The sequence below is a fragment of the Canis lupus genome, chromosome 11, assembly GCF_011100685.1.
Source record: "Canis lupus familiaris isolate Mischka breed German Shepherd chromosome 11, alternate assembly UU_Cfam_GSD_1.0, whole genome shotgun sequence".
Lineage (NCBI taxonomy): Eukaryota > Metazoa > Chordata > Mammalia > Carnivora > Canidae > Canis > Canis lupus.
Window position 1 is genome coordinate 24909997 of NC_049232.1, and position 18076 is coordinate 24928072.

General features: G+C 44.9%; 1 protein-coding gene across 3 annotated transcripts in view; it reads right to left on the reverse strand.

Annotated features, from left to right (window-relative positions):
• The window catches only part of SPOCK1 (SPARC (osteonectin), cwcv and kazal like domains proteoglycan 1), a 495339-nt gene that overhangs the window by 138109 nt on the left and 339154 nt on the right, over positions 1 to 18076 (reverse strand). For all 3 annotated transcript variants that reach the window (XM_038552240.1, XM_038552239.1, XM_038552241.1), the window contains one exon: positions 647 to 773. In XM_038552240.1, the coding sequence (XP_038408168.1) occupies positions 647 to 773 (127 nt within the window). The remainder of the gene's footprint in view (positions 1 to 646; positions 774 to 18076) is intronic.

Here is an 18076-nt window from a genome sequence, read left to right on the forward strand (position 1 = left end):
CAGGTACTGAGCTGAGGGCTCTCCCAGGCTTGTGGGGTCTCCACGGTGTAAAGGGTGGGATGGTGAGGGGCTCACAGGAACACAAGCTGTCACCTGGGTGCAGAGAGAGGGAGGGACCAAGACGGTACCCAGTAGAAAAGCCCAAGTACCACATGGTAGGGGGACCACAAGTGGCCAGGGTATTGCTGACAGCACCTGTCTTTAGCCCCAGTACCTACCCGCAAATGAGGCTCCCAGAAACAACAGGAAGACAGAGAGAAAGCACTGCAGCTTGAGCTGTAGCACATAGGCAATCACATCTTACAGCAAACTCCAGAGACGCCCTCTGGCTGAGCTATATGATTTATATCTTTGGAACAGCTTGCTACCTGGCCTTCTCCAGGAAGCCTGCCTGGATTGACTTCAGGATCACATGCCACTCTCAGAACCACCCTTTCCTCATAATACTTGATCCCTCTAGTTACATGGGAAGTGACATTTTTATCCTGTCTCTTTGGCTAGAGAATCCATTCATGTGGCAGTCTCTTAAGGTCAAGGTCCAGAGCCCACCAAGATTCACAGACCCCAGTTTTGGTACAGAGACTTGTCAGAACAAGAAGCCATGGGATATTCTCAATGACAAGATAAAAGAACAGAGATGACTGACCTTGGAAGTATAGGTGTGGCCATCAGAGCCGCAGACCATGGCTGACTGCGCCGCGGGACAGGGCTTGCACTTCACCAGGTTCGAAGGGCCAACCCAGTGTTTGTAGGCCACATTCCCCTTCTTTTGCCTGAGGATGGAGAAAGAGAGGTTAGGTTCGCCGAAGCTCTGGTCCCCAAGGGTGTCCCCTGCAAGTTGCCTGGACAAAAGCCCAATAAATAAACCAAAAGGCTGGTCCCACAGCCGGGCGCACCCTGGAGAACTCTGGGGGTGTTCCCATTGTGCTAACAAGCTGATGGGGACAAGCGCATCTGTTCCTAAAGCCCTGGTCCAACCCACCAGGTGAGCCAAGGACAACATGACCGTTAGAAATAATGAAAAACGTGACTTGGTGACATGAAAAAACATTCACAACACATTAAAAGAAACAAGGAGGGAGTGGCTCCATCAGCTCGCAAGCCCCCGGGACAGGCTGCAGCCTGAGCTCACAGCCTTCCTAGGGGGCTGCCCCACAGACTCAGAAAGCAGTCTGGACAGAAACGCATCTCCAAACAACCCATTGACATCATCACAGCTGTGGCAAACGATCCCTGGATACATTTTGAAGCCCTTTCGGTCTAGCCTCCAAATGGCCATTCTACAGAGGCCCTGGCGTGACATCACTTGCAACGGCTGAAATCATCAGAACTCTACTCTTCTGCTCAGCTCCAGTTTCTCCCATCCTAACCTGCGTCATCATGATAAATGATGCTGTTAGGGTGGCTTACGGCCATGGAAGGAACCCTACCCCCGAATCATAAGCCACTGCAGTGACAGCGCCCTTCTCCTGGGGTCCAGATGCTCTCCACACAAAGCACGGGGAGGGATTCTCATGGCCCCATGGCCAGCTGCAGCGGGAGGACGAGCATCTCTGGACAGCCCATCCACCAAGTAATCACAGTTGCCCTGCAAGTTTTTTTCTTGGCAGTGCTACCTGGAGGTTAACCTCTGGGTTCTGGAGTCAGAAGACAAGTGCCAATCTCAGCTCTTCCACTTAGTCACTGTGTGATATTGGCAGAATATGTAATAACCCCAGAACTCTAAGTAAGCCTCAGTTTCCTCATCTGTAAAATGGAGAGAAATAGACCTACTTCAAGTCAGTGGCATGAGACTGAATTAGCTGATGCACATACTCGGTATAATGCTTAAAAAGCAGAAAGCCATAAAAATATCAGCTGTCACTAGAATTCTTATTTGCCCCAACAACAGATTGGGGTAGAGAGGAGGAAATTACCACTGCCAGAGAAACGTGCCTTCATTCCTAGGCCCAAGACTTGGAATGGCATTTAACTCTCCAGAAGAACTCGTGCGGCCACACAAGGAAAGCATTTCCACTCCATATGAATTTGGGTTTGGAGTTTGAGGTAACCCACTTTCTTCCAAATGAAGGAAAGTAATGTAGGATGAGCACCTCCCCACAATCTGGTTCTTATCCTACCTCAAACCTTCCCTCATCATTTGGGGGAGGCAGTCAAAGGAGGAATGACTCTTCGGGAAACTACCTTTGAGACTGACCATGTATCCACAGCCTAACCCTTGGGGCCACCAGGGGAGCCCAAGCTGGCAGGGCCACAGGGCTGGGCCTGTCTGACCAATGAACTGAAGAAAGGAGGTCCTACAAGGATGCTATAAGATCACCTACTCCAGAAGTGAAACCCAAGTTGGCTAAGAGCCTTGCCCAAAGTCATGAAGACACTTGGTGGCTAGGCCTATGATGACATTCACACAGCTGCACAGTGGCCAAGGATAAGCTCTCTTCTTCAGCCTCTATCAGCCCCGCCTACATTACTAACTTGAAATTTCTTCGGGGGCATCTACGTGTTTGTCAGGGATAGTTCTCTCTCCAGTGACTCCCTGCTTCCACAGCAGCTGTCCACCTGACCCTGGCCTCTCTGTCTGGAATAAAAACATCTGCATTCCTAAATCACACAGGCATGAGGCTTTCCATTATTCTTTGCCAAACATAGTTTACTCACTCAAAGTCTGTTTGGGACTAGAGGAAAAGGAAGGATGGGTGATGGGACTCCACGCAGGCTGTCAGCACAGGGTGAATCTGAGAGTCCATGATTCCTTCAGCAGAACATCGCACATTTATCATCATTCACACAGCAGACTGCCTGACACTGATGATGAATCAACAAATACAGGGAGCAGTTCTGGCATCTGGCAACCCCTCTCCTGGGTCAGTCTCCAGCGTGCATGGCCAATGCTGAAGCAATTCTTGTTATGAGTTCCCAGAAAGGGGCTATAAAGTCCAAAGAGTGGCAGCTCTGCTGGGGCAGACATAACCATGTTCAAGGATGCACCAGAGGAGAGAAGGAGATGAACCAAAGGGAGAGGAAGGAACAGGGAATCCCAAGCCAATGGCTTTGAGGAAGAAATGAAATCACTATGAACTACTAGTTAGGGATAGGTCATCCCTGCCCCTGGGCCTGAACTTGACTATTAAACTAAGTTTATTATGGGGACACAAAGAGATGAGGCTGACTGGTATATACTAGCAGGTCGGGTGCATCATGGAGGCTCCCTAGATCCCTGTGGTGAGTTTCTATGTGCTGACCATCGCAATGGGCACTCAGAGGTTCATCACAAAATCACAGACTGTCAGAACAAGAAAATACCTTAAAACAAATCCATTCCAACAGCTCTATTTCATACAGGATGAATCAGACACAAACGGGAAGGGAGTTGGCCAGTGGTACACAGAAATATAGCAAATCTACCTCTCATGTATTTGTCCAAATGAAGTTATCCTGGAAACAGCTACACTGCTTTGGGACCACTTTAATCCCTATTTTGGCATCTGTATTTTCATTATCAGGACTCAATTTTATAAATAAAGCTCCTCTGAAACATTGTCCCTGGCTCCACAGCTACAAAGAGGTAAGCTGAATATACCCCATGTCTCGTGGAAGGGAAGCACCATGTCTTACCTCTCATAGTATGCCTATGACTAGAGGACTAGAGGTAAAAAGGCCAACCCAATCTAAATTTTCACATTTCCAGTAGAACAAGCACACCTGTTATATTGGAGCAGACTCAGATGTCCCTTATCTTACTAGGACTCTAGTGGGCATGGCACACAAACCCACAGTCTCTGTCCGGAGACCAAATTCTATAAAATTATGTACAAATATATGTGAACCCAAGGAGGCATAACTTCCCTGGCTACTGTACATAAATTTCAATATCCACAATTCAGTCCAAACCCTAAAAATTAACCAACACAGTCAAGGCAAGGGACCAAGTTTTCTGACTATAAGGTATTTCACTTTTTAAGTCAAGAATGAAATCCTATGAAGGTATCTTGATGGAACTGCTATACTCAATGTCCAGACATTCATCATCTGGGGTGACACAAGCAATTTAATCTGGGAAGCAGGTCCTGCCAGCCTTTCAGTTGGCCACAAAGTCCTAATTCCACCCTGACCTGGCTGGTGCTATGGGCAATCATACCTCCTACCCTGCTGACAGTACGGCAAAGAAAATCCCAACCCAGCAGCACCCCACTAGGGAGAGAAGACAGATAACTGGCAGGCCACAAGAATTTCCTTTTTCTCTTGTGCTTAACTGCTTATTCTCAGTCTTTTTTTTTAAGTTTACCAAAATTCCCAGCATTTATGTTTTTGAAGAAGAGTGATGATTCTTCAGCACAAATCTGATGATGTGATTCCCATACTTAAAACCTCCACCTTTTTGCTACCTCCTAGACCATAGGCTGAATTCCTACTAGTTTTAGTATTAAACTGACTGACCTACCTTTACAGATCAGTGTTTGCTTTGTTCCTCCTTCGAGACACACACATACACTGACCACAACCACCAAGTATTTTTGCTCCAGCCAACTTCTGCTGTTTCCCAGAGCCCACTAACAATCTTTGTGCACCTGTGCCACCATGTGGACTTTTCCTCACTCTGACACATCTTCATTCCCACTCACATTTTTCCCCTCCATCTTTTCTGCTTCATAAGGAAGGCTTTCTTCAAGGCCCAGTTCAATACCCTCCTCCTCCAGGAAGCCTCCGTCGGCCTCTCCACAAGCAGTCAGGCTGCTTGCCCATGCCATCGTGGTCCTGGCAATCACTTCTAGTCATGCTCTGGACTAGTTTTCCAATGAGAATCTTGCATCAACTTTGATCAAATTCTAAGTGGCTATGATTATTCCAACAGGACACGGGGTATACTCAGGCTAAGAGCCTTGGAGCTCATCCTGGATACCTCTTCTTCCTGCCCTCACCACTTTTCCCCATCCCTCAGTCCTAGTGATCCAACTCCAGCTAGCCACATGAGCCTCTTACATGTTTCTTGCATGTGCCATGCAAATTTAAGTCTCTACGACTGGGCAAACACTTTCTGCCTGACTGGCAAATGTCTGTCCCTCATTCAAGCTTCAAATCAACTGCTTTTCATGAAGCCTCTCCTGAACCTGTGAGCCTGATCTCAAAGGAGAACTGATCATGACAGTATTTGTTCCAGCATTACACCTTGTTCAGACCCAGCTGTGACATCCACTGTTACATAAAGCAGTCCTTTTTGAGTCTATCTTCCTCAATGAACTGTGCACGCCTCAAGGGAAATGACTGGGTCTTACCATTTTTGTGCGCCTGGGGCTTGGAAACATAGTCAACTCTCAACGTATGAGTTTGTTCAGTGAAAAAAGTGACTCTATTAATCTAGACCTTTAGAACTTTCTCTCTTTATCTCTGGAAATTACTAGCACTAAACAGACAATAACATATCATGTGATTTTAAGCAACAAGAACTCAAGAGACCCAAAAATCCTGAGTCAAACTTGAAAAAACAACGATTAGCAAAAATTTCTAAAGACAACTGAGAAGTGTGGAGGGAATTCTCCTCTGCATCTCAGGGCCTAAAGGATCCTCCTATTCCAAAGGTTGAACCACTTCCCAAGCTGGCTAAGGACCTCTGATGGGAGTTCTAAATCCCTAGCAGATACCAATTTTTAGGTTTAGGAATGAGAAATCACAATTCTCAGGAATCCTCAAGAACCGCTGAAATAGTAAGTTTCTCTATATTCTTCACAATATTTACATGTTTTTTAAACTAAAAGTAAATATTAGGCTTAGTATTATTTATAAAGAAATCTAGCCTGAAGTGAAAGTCCAAACAATGGAAATTGTCAGGAAACATTATTGAGTAGTATTCAAATGATGGGGCCTCTGGATTTTCTAGCAAGTTAACAGCACAACGCAGAATCACATGTTAATAGTTTCAATTTTAAGACTTATGTCTTCCAAAATGATTCTTTGGAACACCACTCAGAGGATTTCTCTTAAGTGTATATAAATAAACTTATTAGTGTTCATATTATTTACAAGAGCAACTCACACTCTTACAAGAGGGCAGCAGCTACAAGCAAGACTGGCCAGATTGAGACCATTCTTTCCAACATGTTCTGTCCTAGTTCCTGGAAAAGTTAACCTTAACCCTCAAGTTCAAGAATTTCTTGCTCTTGCTTCCCATTGGATCCTGTTGCTCCTCACTCAGATGTCCCTACCCTCACCAATCAAGGCAAGTCCCATCTCCTGCCAATTCACCACAATTGACACCGAGGAGATCTTTGATGACATCAGTTGCGATCCAGCATTTCACTTGGCCATGGCCAGAGTAGGACCATAGCCAAGGCTTAAGGCAAAATAATGGCAGGACAGACACATTTGGAATAATTTTTTAGGTGGTAGATGTGCAAATATACATTTCCTCACATCCATCCTGCACAATGAAATTCAATAGTTTGTGTCCAAAAATTTTCAAGGATATACTGGGGGTGGGGGTTGCTAACAGCATATGTAGGATGGTTGACTTTTTTTTTCTCTTGGTTATTGAAGAAGGGTCCTTCATGGTATAATACCCTGGTATTCTCACAGGTTTGCATAACTTTAAATAAAATTGCTTTACTCTGTGTGAACAGATGGTCAAAGAGTGAAGCGATTCTAGATCTTAAGTCACAGTAGCAGGACTTTAATAGTTTGGTGTGACTATCACCTGCCAGTTTAAGTGCCCTGAATACATCTCCCTGACTCCTCATGCACCACGACCCTCTGACAGTAGATGTTATCATTAGCCCCTTTTTACAAAGGGGAGAAACATGAGACTTACGAAACAGCCAGCCACACTCCCAGGACCTTTCCTTCTGTTCTGTGTTTATTCTCCCATCAGCTCTCTAAAGCAGACCTGTCAGCACAGAGCCATGGAGAACCCCACCCAAGAAGGGTCCCTTTCCAGTAATCCCAGTGTTTGTTTGCTGGCAGCCAGCATCACAAGCATTTTATTGTCTTGTTAATATCAAACTGCCCATTCAAAAATAAGTTTGAATTTGTTTGCAAAATCAGAACTAATTGCTTCTAAAACAAGGATGGAAGATACTCAGATAGCTGACGTGGTGGCTATTTTGAACCAGAGACAAAATAATGATGTTAATTGAAATGAAAAACATGTTAACTACTGAAATAATCTGTCATGTAAAATGATGCTATAATTCCTCTGTTGTTAGGGTTATTTGAGTCATTATACAAAGTCATAAAATTATACAGGACGAGCATAATGGCCTGTGTCATTTACAAAAGCTGCTTTGATGACAGAAACGGGCTCTCATGTCAGACACTCTCCATCCTGGTATCCATGGGCTCATGAGTCTCCTTCCTCTTCCAAAGGAAGAAGATTACAGACACAAGATCCTGTCCCAAAGAGTCCAATTTTCCTAATGCACAATATCCATCAAAGAACAAGAGGAAGAGTTCTCAGTATTCATGGACTAAAACTACGGTGTGCCTAGGAATGTCCCAAGTGCCACTGGGCACCCATGTGGTACAAAGACACGCTTACAGATGCCTGAAATTTAAATGGCAGATACATAACAGCAGCTATGCATTTAGTGAGGACTTACTGTCCCCCTGATACTATTACTACCACCAACAGTAACTGACATGTTTTAAGCTTTAAGTTTCAGGTATTGCTTTAAGCCCTTTATGCAGTAATGTGTCTCATTTACCCCTTCCAACATCCCCAAGGTGGAGAAAAGATATGGTGAACATGGGAAGCTATGCTGGGGAGTAAGTTGGGGAGGCTTCAGGAGCAGAGCAGACCTGCAGAGACAGGAAGGACCACACTTCGCATGGTGGGTCCCAGTCCTCAGAGTGAAGCACCGACTGATCCACTGATTCAAGCTGGCAAGTCAACCACAGGAAAGTCAGCATCTCTGTGTGGCTTTCCTCCATCTGACTTGACCCAGGTAAGGTCAGTGAGGCTCATAACATATTCCAAGTCAAGGCTCAAATACCTCAGTAGAGACAGACGTCCTGGAATGAGGAAAAAGCCCTTGGTTCATGGCATGCTTCCAGACCATCAACAAAAAGAATTCTCAATCACCTTCAAACCCATAGGAAAAGTGCCTATTTTACAGTTTTAGAGTAGAATCAGGGCCACCAAAAAAATTATATGCCTGGTATGCAGGCAATTCCAAAAGCAGGAACATCTTTCCAGATGTATGTCAATGTCAACTCAAGTCTCCCTGACCTGCCTGTCACCTGAGCTGTGTCATGGCCGAGGCAGCTGGGGATGCCTCTACTTTTCATAGATGAGAAGATTCGATAGCCAGATGAGAGTTTCCAAAAACACTGGACGTGACCATGGAAATGTACTCAAAGTGGTGATGAAAGCACACTCTGTCAGTGAGAGAGGCCTGAGGGTATGAGAAAGGGAATTTCTGCTTTGTGACTCTGGATGGCTAATGTCTAACTCAATGACAATAATGTGCTGCTTTTGTCTCATTTGTTCCAAATCTAAAACATGAAATGCATTTTCAGAATTTCTAAGGAATTGCATGCAGCCAAACCCACACCTGAGGGGTCCCCCAGGTCTCTGGTCATGTTTGCAGAAGCTAGGGGGGTTGGAATGGAATAAAGTTCTCCTCAGTGCAGGAAGGAGGGCTGGGAATAAAGGGGCTTAGCTTACCCAAATAAAGGTGATGCAGCCTCAAATATTTCAGTGAAGATTAAGGGGTCTGATCACTGTATCTGAACTAAATTCCCAAATTATTTTGAGGGTTTAAGCAGAGCTAGAATTCTAACACAGTCTTTGCTGTTTCAATAAACACTTAATAAATACCTGCTATGTGCCAGAAATTGGGCCCAGAATTCAAAGATGATGCTAACGTTGTAACTGATAGACTTCTAACACACTTCCCATGTCACCACTATGGTCCTATTTAATTACTCTGAATGCCTGCACTGATGTGAGGGAGGTGTTACCTGAACTCCTTTACTCATATACCTTGATACAGTAAAGATTCTCACAGACTGCTACCTCATCCAGGAAAATCTCTACGTCCCATGAAATTATGCCATCTGTTTCAGAAACTCACCCCTCCCAGCCCTTCTACATTTATGAGGGTCAGAAGCCATGTGTGTGGCCAAAAGGGCAGGAAGAAAAGGAATGTGCCAGAAGACAAATGCAGATCTCTCATCTTTCTCACATTTCTCAACATTATGTGAAGTTGAGGTTTCCTTATATGTGGAACTTAATATATATGTCCAGGGATCCTCATCAAACCTACTTTTAGCCTAGACTCTGCTCTGAGTGTTTCCTGACCGGATCAGGAAGATTAGCGGGTTGATGTGATGATGGAAATTCCACTAATGGGTTGGAGACTCTGGTCTGCAGTCATCTCCCATTAAGAGAGTGACAGAGCATGGCCAGGGGCACCAAGGGGCGCTGGGAGGCACTGATGGTAGGGTTTTAATTCAGAGTTCAGCTCAGGGAATGAACATGGCCTACAAGCAATGACAGCCCGCATGCGTAACATAAGTAAATGTGAGTGAACAGTTGAGCCTTCTTTATTCCCATAGGAGAGTGGAGAGTGGTGTATTCAGTTTTAAGAATCCATTCTCCCTAAAAGGGGGCAGAAAAGAAATTGTGACTATTACCCGCTGACCTTCAGCATCCCTGTTTGATTTGTTTTACTGTTATTCATGTGCTGGCCCAATAAAGAGAGGTCCTGTTCCAGCCCTGAGATCTTAGTGGAAATCGTTAGCAATGGACACGCTAATTGGTAAAAATCAAATGATGCACAAGCAAGCCCAAGGCCGAGACTTTCATTTGGCTTCCCTCCTCGAGCATTCAGAATCCTGACTCTTTGCAGAAGGGGCCCAAAGAACTGAGGGTTCTGCTAACACAGCTTCCAGCTAGTTGTTTTAAAGCTCAGGTGTGCCCACAAGGGCGTGTGCAAGTGCACACAATTCCACCGTCAGCTCTGCTGCTATCATCTTAGAAAATATTTGCTTGCATTCCTGGGGGTGGGGGACAATTCTTATGAGCTTGTGTATGAGGGAAAGAACACCACATATGTATGATCTACCTTGGGAAGAACAAGCTAGCAAGATGAAGCAGAAGTAGGGAGACAGCATGATCAGGGACACTGCTGTTTGCAAGACAGGCCCAGAGACAGACAGGAAGCTGACAGGCACGTGGCATTTGAGAAGATGAGCACCATCACCCACACCATCTCCACACCATCAATAGCTGGCCATTCCCCTAAAGCTCTGAAGGAGGTAAAAGCAGCCCCATCAGTACTATCATTTTGCCCCTGATCTGAAGGCTTTCTTTACATTGTCATATGAAAGAAGCAGAGCCCTGACAAGGCTCTGTGGCCCTCACCAGCAGAGAATTTTCTGGATAGGTGGCCAGGAACTAAGGCTAACTCCATTGGCCTGGGTCTTCTCTCACACTGACCTTCCCCTACCACTATCCTCCCTCCCTTTCGCAAGTGTCCACTCACATGCCACCTCCCTCTGAGGCTCCCTCAGACACCCTATGCCTTCTTCTGAGCATGTGTGGTCCTATGTTCCAAGTCCCTTGGATGTACCCTGCAGCCCTTTATCATAAGTCACTCTGAGATACCCTCAGTCAGGTTCCCAGCTGTTCCCACGTACAGACATGATACTACAGAATGTGGTGGCACAGGGAGTGATAAATGTGCAAGTCCAGTGCTGTTCCACAGTAGACCCTGGACTAATGTGCAGGAGTTACCAACAGAAAAGCCACTCAACCCACTATAAGGAAGGTGCCTCACACAGTGAGTGAGAGCTGGAGAGAGACTAGCCAACCTCTCAGAGCTCCTAATTAAAGACACCAGTCTGGTCCTGCATCTCCAGCTTCTTTCTTGGCTGAACTGACCCACTCGTCCATTCAATATGTCACCAACATGTGCCAAGACCTGAGCTTATGTTCCAGAGGGAGTGTGGGCAGTGCAAGTAAGGGGAGTGAGTGTAACAAGGAGTGGGGTGTGCATTCTGCCAGCAGGGAAGATCCCACACTGCCAATTGGACAGTTGTCTGTCCAAGCAGGACAACTGATACCATCCAGAAGGTTAACAACAGCTGAGCCATTGCCTGTGTGATCTCGAGTAGGCCTGAGCAACTCTGCAAGGTCTGCAAGGGCTATTCCTCCATCTGAGGAACTAAAGACTCAGACAGGAGATTAACTTTAATTGAGCATCTACTATGCACCAGCACCATGCCTTCTGTTTCCTTGTCACAATGCCACAGGCTACTTTGAAAGTCAGCCTTTCATAAGGAAATGGAGATTTAGTGTAGGAAAGTGTCTCCAGGGCAGAATAGCCCTTATGGAGAAGATGGGCTTCGGGGCAGCCTTGCCCTGACCCCACACCTCTGCCACACAACTGCAGGGATGCCATTACAACATCCTGCTCTTATCCTACCTCATCCTGCTCTTATCCTCTCTTATTAGATTCTTAATTTCTTTTTTTATCTCTCTTTTCCTGTAGACGTTACTCTCTGTAAAGCTAGATTATGTCCATTCATCACAGAATTCCAAACACGCAGCAGGGTCTGGCAAATGGAAGGCACCATAAATATTTGTTAAATCAAGAAATTATCACAGACTCCAACTTAGTGGATTCTGAATTAATGACATTCAACCTACCATCACTGGTGTGCGTGAGCTGTTTCCTGAGGGCTAGTCCTGCCAAAATCATGACAGGAGGGATTCAAGTCCTGAAGCCCTTGGTCACCATCACCATATCCATGGATGGCCTCCCCTGGCATCTACCAAGAGGAAGACTCCAATTCCAGGCTGGACCAGAGCTCTGCCATTTTGCCCTCCACTAGAGAATTACTCATAGCCAAGGGAAGTTTGAGCCAGGGCTTCCTCTCTCCCCATTAGGTAGTGAAAAGCGCCACTTGTGGTTCAGCAGGAAGCAGGACACACCAGCATCTCCAGCCATGGTAACCATGGACAAACTGAAAAGAAGGCCTTTCCCAGCTCAGTAATAGAGCCACATCCGTTTCAGTGTGTGCGCATTAAAAACATCATTTAAGAGAGTGCCTTGGAAAGGTACCAAAGTCCCCAAACTAATCAATTTTCATCTCTCCTGTCCCTCTGTGCATGGAGGGTCTTGCCCTCTGCCCACCCTTTCCATGAGGAACATTAAAGACAGGACATTAGCCTGAGAACATTCTATTTAAAACAAAAGTACTTCTAAAGATAGCTTTGGATGCTCATCTAAATCATCCTGAGTCCATTTTCTGGCCCCAGAACCTGCATGCTCAGTGCCCCAGATGGGCCCTACTATGGTGCCTGATATCCATAAAGAATGTCTTTCATGGTTCATTGGTTGAATTAATCAGATATAAAATGTCTAAACTGAAAACCTACCAGTTGAGATCTTGATGAGTTTCGGCAGAAAAGCAAGCAGTCCACAGCAGATTTATTAATAACAAAGGTAAAGGAAAGAGATTTCAGAAAATTAAAGCAGAAGTTAGTGTAAGTGAGAAAATTCAATCTCACCCCTTGTGTAAAAGAAGATGATGTGTTTTGTGAAGGACCACATGGGCTTCGGTCCCCCCTCCCACCCTGATACTCCTCTCTCTGGATACCATCAAGGGTCCCCAAGAGGCACAAGCCACAGAACATCTTCAGTGAGCTGCAGGGGGGCTTGAGTTTGTCTGTTTCCTAGTGTTTAGGGATGGACATGCTGATGTAATGCTTCACACCTGTGTGCTTCGCAGCATGCCCTGAGCCCTGGTGGGAATCACACCTAGCGATTACCTCCTTGAAACCTGCACCCCCACCTCAACCTCCTCTTTCTAATCCACTTGAATCTGATGCATGAAATATGCCTCTCTGTCCATCTCTTAATAGGCCAGGACATCAATAAACAGAGCAACTGCAGCCTGTTATCCTGGGGAGACCCCCAGCACAGCGTGGTTCACTCAGGCTCTCTCAGACACAGAGGTAGGAGTCAGGAGGGCAGTGTTAACATCAGTCCCTGGCCCAATTCCACAGACTCTTGGCTTTCTAGCTTTCCAAAAGTTCTGTACCTGGGCACATGCACATTCTGGGGATTCAATGATAAAAACTTTCCAATTTCCTACAAAGAGAATGTGGCGCAAAAAAAAAAAAAAAAGTAAAAAAAAAAGAAAATGATCCAGTGCACTTAGGGTCGACCGGAAATATGAACTACCTTCTCTGGAAAGGGCTTCTGGAGCAATGCAACCGGGGAGGGAGAGATGAGCACCTGGGTGGTGGGGGCTGGAGAGGGCTCTGGCAGGGCAGAGGCTCTGGTCCCTAAAAGTCACAGTCAGAAACAACTGTCCAGCCAGGCAAGATGCCATCAGACTCTCTGGGAGAGCTCGCTTACTCTCATAGTAGCTGCCCTCATTTGCTCTTCATCTTCGGGTTTAACCTGTGTGGCATTGGCAGTAAAGTTTAAAACATAAATAAATAAAGGGAAAACAATGGAAGGGCCAAATTTGGGTCTGGTAAATTTTACCGACAGTCATGATTTTAATGTGTTTATAAAACTCGCCTAGTGGACCTGCCTTACAAAATAAGATCTGCCTCTCACTTCATCCCCTTTGTTCCAAGGGACTAAAAATTCTACACAATTACTCACATCTCCATTATGAATTGCTTTTTCTCTCTGCTGCTCTTGTTGTCAAGCCTGTGTAATCAATACTCTCAATTTCAAAGAGGAAAACAAAGGAATAGAGAAAGTAACTGGTTTGCTTGAGTTATGAAATCTTGCTCACTGAGGTCCCCAGAAGCAGCCAGGTCCTTACAAGCAGAGGCACACGATACTTCCATTTAAAAAAAAAAAAAAGAAGTCTGTGGTTTAAAGTAAATAAATATCTCTTTATGTTTAAGTGACACGTGGTTTCAATGACACCTTACAGGAAAATCACAAAGGGTAAAAATGAGCCCAGAATTACCACTTTGGGCACAGAAAAGGAGGAATCAGGTGTTCCCAGGCCCCTACCCATGGGTCTGTGAGGTGCAGGAATTAGGACAGGTCACCAGTCCACACACACAACCTCAAGGGCCAAGAGCAGGCTGGCTGGTTGGCTAGTTGATGGTGGGCTTTAGTACGGATGGAAAAAGCCAGTTAGAGCTCACACCCATGATTATACAGCAAAGGTGGCCTTGGGATAGTCCTCCATTCTGGTTCAAATCTGCCCTTTATGGGCCCTTTGCCAGTAACGTAGTTACTGACAGAACCTCAATAATCCCATCTGTGAAATGGGGATCATAGGGGTGCCTGGGTGGTTCAGTCAATTAAGCATCTGCCTTTGGTTTGGGTCCTGGAATCAAGGCCCATGTTGGGCTCCCTTCTCAGTGGGAAGTCTACTTCTCCTTCTACCCCTGTCCTGCAGCAGCCTGTGCTCTAGCTATCTCTGTCCTATCTCTGAATGAATGAACAAATGAATGAATAAATGAATGAATGAGTGAATAAATAAATAAATAAATATCTTTTTTTTTTTTTAAGAAAATGGCAATTGTAATGCAGACCTATACAACTACTGCGAGAAGTTGGCACTATCCCTTCTGCCAAGTGTGTCTAACATGGTAGGTGGCCAAGAAGCAGTGTCCCTCGAACCAACCACTTTCCCTCTGTTTTCCTCAGTGACCATGGGTAAAGAGATCACAGTAATGGTTTTCCTGTTTAATAAGGTGGCTGATTCAGAAGTGGCCTCAAACCCAAAACTCAGCTGCATAAATTCCACCAACAGCCTAGAAACAGCACCAAGCCCTCATCAGAGCTCTACCCAGGCCCAGAGAAGGGGGGAAAAGGAACATCTCCCTGAGGTTAAAATAGAACACAAGGCAATGCGCAGGCCTCTTGGAGAAGAAGTGTGAGCTCTCTAAAGATAAAAATGTAATGCGGGATACAAGCATGATCGCACTTTGGTAACTGGCAAGGTCTCGAGGTGGGAGGTACCAGAATGCCATGCAGACACCTACGAATCACCCACTTGCCATGTGGCCATGTGTCTGCCAAACCCAGACAGACATGTGTATGTATAATCAACCCGTTCAAAGCCCCTGTAGCAGGAAGCAGTGCTTTGTTGTAAAACAAAACTGAGATGAAATAACCACCATCCTTTCAAATATCCTCTGAGAGTTTGGTATTTGAGGCACATTCTGTCATGTACTTCTCTCTGACCTCAAACACTTTGATTCTTTTTTCCAAGTTCACATAAAAGACAGAAAGCTCTCAGATTGGTCTACAGTACCACGAGCCTGGACTCAATCTGAATTCTTCGCTGGTGCAGAGAATTCGTTGTTATTCCAGATAATTAGGAAGCGGAGATAAAGGGCCATTACGTTGGAGAGGCCTAGCCCAGTGGGAAGACTGGCCGTCGGCTCCTTATTTAAAAACAGATTAGTTCCCACTGCTCCCAGAAGGCTTCCAAGGGTACGCTCAGATATTCTAAGTCCCATCCTGACACCCTCTCCTCCTGTTCACAATACACTTGCCGAATTTGAGAATGCGGCTTGTCTGCAAGGCTTAAAACAAATGCTTCAATTTTCCATTCTCCAAATGAAAATCAATGGTAACAGAGAGGTAAAATCAATGTTCATTGCTCTGTAGGGAGAATCCCACCTCCAGCTCCTGCCCAGCCAGAGCAATAAATCAGCAGCAGCCATCTTGACTGGCAGTGAATCCCTAAGGGTGGAGCCCTCAGTGGGTTCTATGACTTTTTGTCCATGCTTGTTTCCTGAGAGGTCATTTTCTTTAAGACAGCCTATGACAATATTTCTAAACCTAAGTCAGGAAGAATAACACATTGCCGCATTAAAAACTCTTCATCCCTCAAGGAGTTCTTTTGCCGGTGGGATTTTTCGCGTCTAATACCAGAGTGTAACTATTTCCCCAAAGATCCATTCGTATTATCTAGCTTTAAAGAATGCTCAGAAGCCCCACCGCTCTATTCTCCTAGACAACCAATGATCTGCTTTCTATCACCACAGATTAGTTTGCATTCTCTAGGATTTCAGGGAAATAGAAATTAGAGAGTACATATTCTTTTTTTTTTTTTTTTTTTGGTCCATGTCCTTTCACTCAGCGTAGTTATTATGAAATTTATCCATGACATTGCATGCATCAATAGCCTATCTCTTTTTATTGCTGAGTAGTCATCCACTGTATGGATATACCACCATTTGTTTATCCACTCACCTGTTGATGGACCTTTGGGTTGCCTCTAGCTCTTGGCTATTACAAAGTAAAGCTGCTGTGAATATTCATGAGTAAGTCTTTGTAGGGACATATGCTTTCGCTGCATGATCCAGATGCAAACCTTTTGTAAGATCTGTGTTTTACAATGTTTTCTCTTAGTATGGCTTATCATTTTATTACTGTGTTTCTTGAAGATCAAGTTTTTTAATTTTGATGAAATGATATTTATTATTATTTGCTTTTATGGTTCATGCCTTTTTACCTATTTAAGTAATCTCTGTCAAATCCAAGGCTACTACTGTTTTCTTCCAGAAGTTTTATATTCTTAGCTCATATTTAGGTCTATAATCCATTTCAAGTTATTCTTCTGTACACTATGTCATATAATCTTTAAAATTTGTATCTACAAAGAGTTATATATCATAAAAACATTCATTTATAAAAATTAACTGAAGAGAGTCCAAATTTTTATATATAGGATAGGCACCCCTTGATGATCAAGTTGTAAGAAGAACAAACCAATGGATAAAACCCATAAGTAGAAAAAAACAATGGAAGGGAATGTACTGGAACGTTTAATTACTGTTTTTAGCTTGTGTGACCATTGCCTATTTCCTGTTTCTTTTTACTTTTCTGTATTTTTAGTGTTTCCTACAATAAGCATCAAAGATTGTTATATCAAAAATCAATTAAGATATTTTTAAAAAGTTATTTCAGAGAGGCTTTCCGACTCCAGGCAGCCTTCCTGGTGCATAAATGGCCTCTCTGGAGAACCTAAAAGGTGAACACACAACCCAGAATTCACCCTCTCCTGAGCCCATTCAGTGTGGCTCGATAGTAGGAAGAGATGAAACAAAGAATTTCCAAGGAGAATTCTCCAAAGAAAATGTGAGATTAGCTGAAGCCTCTAGATGAATCCAAATGCAAACCCATATCCAAAAACGACCCTAATAAAGGATAATTCCAGCAGAGAGAGACTGCTTGCCCCACTTGGCACCCCACCAAAATGCTGGCCCATCCACCCAGACACTCTGTGGTCACAGATGTGAATGTCAAACAGCTTCTTCCCTGGCTCAATCTCTGTGGGCAAGGAAAGCTAATGAAATTCTCTCACTGATGCGCTCGCTCACCATCCTCTGTCTCAATACACTTGACAAGACAGCCTAAATCTGTAGCCTCACAATCAGCTGAAGGCTGGCCCAGCCGCCTCTCCACGTGTGTGCACTGCTGACTATCTTGCAGGCGGGATTTACCTCTTGAGCTGCTGCAGAGGCCAGATTGGCTGATGGGACTGTCTACAGATGTTTCACGGAGAGAAAGATTACTTCCCTGACTGATGAATAAATAGAGTTGTCAACACCATCTCCTTGGTCAGAGGGGACCCTTGAAGCATAATGCAGCAGGACAGATGTTTCATCCGAGAAGGTGTCCAAGACCCTAAGAAGAGGTGTGCGCTTGGCTGATATGGCAGGCCGAGTAATTGAGCCTCCAAGAGGGAGGTGGGGAAGGGGGCCCCACCACCGCAGCCAACACCGCTGCTGAGTCTCCCTGGCTTAGACCACTTCCCAGGTTCTGATAAGGGAGTGGGCATGCTGTCTCAATCACAGCCTCCTCTTTGGGCTGTTTTTCCAATGAACAAAAGGTCCCTATCATGAGAAATGCGGTCATCTTCTTAGTCCTTACCTGCTGTGAATCACAAAGTAGGCAGAAGTAATGATGCCGTAATCCTCATGCTAAACCTCACAGCTTCCTCCAGAAGGAAGGAAAAGCAGGCACAGTCATACTGGTAAGGAGGCAGGGCACCTGGAGGGGCTGCCTTTTCAGCAGCATGCAACTGTGGGGTTTCCTGGCTGACCTTTCAGAATGAGTGAGACAGTGACAGTAAGTATGATCAT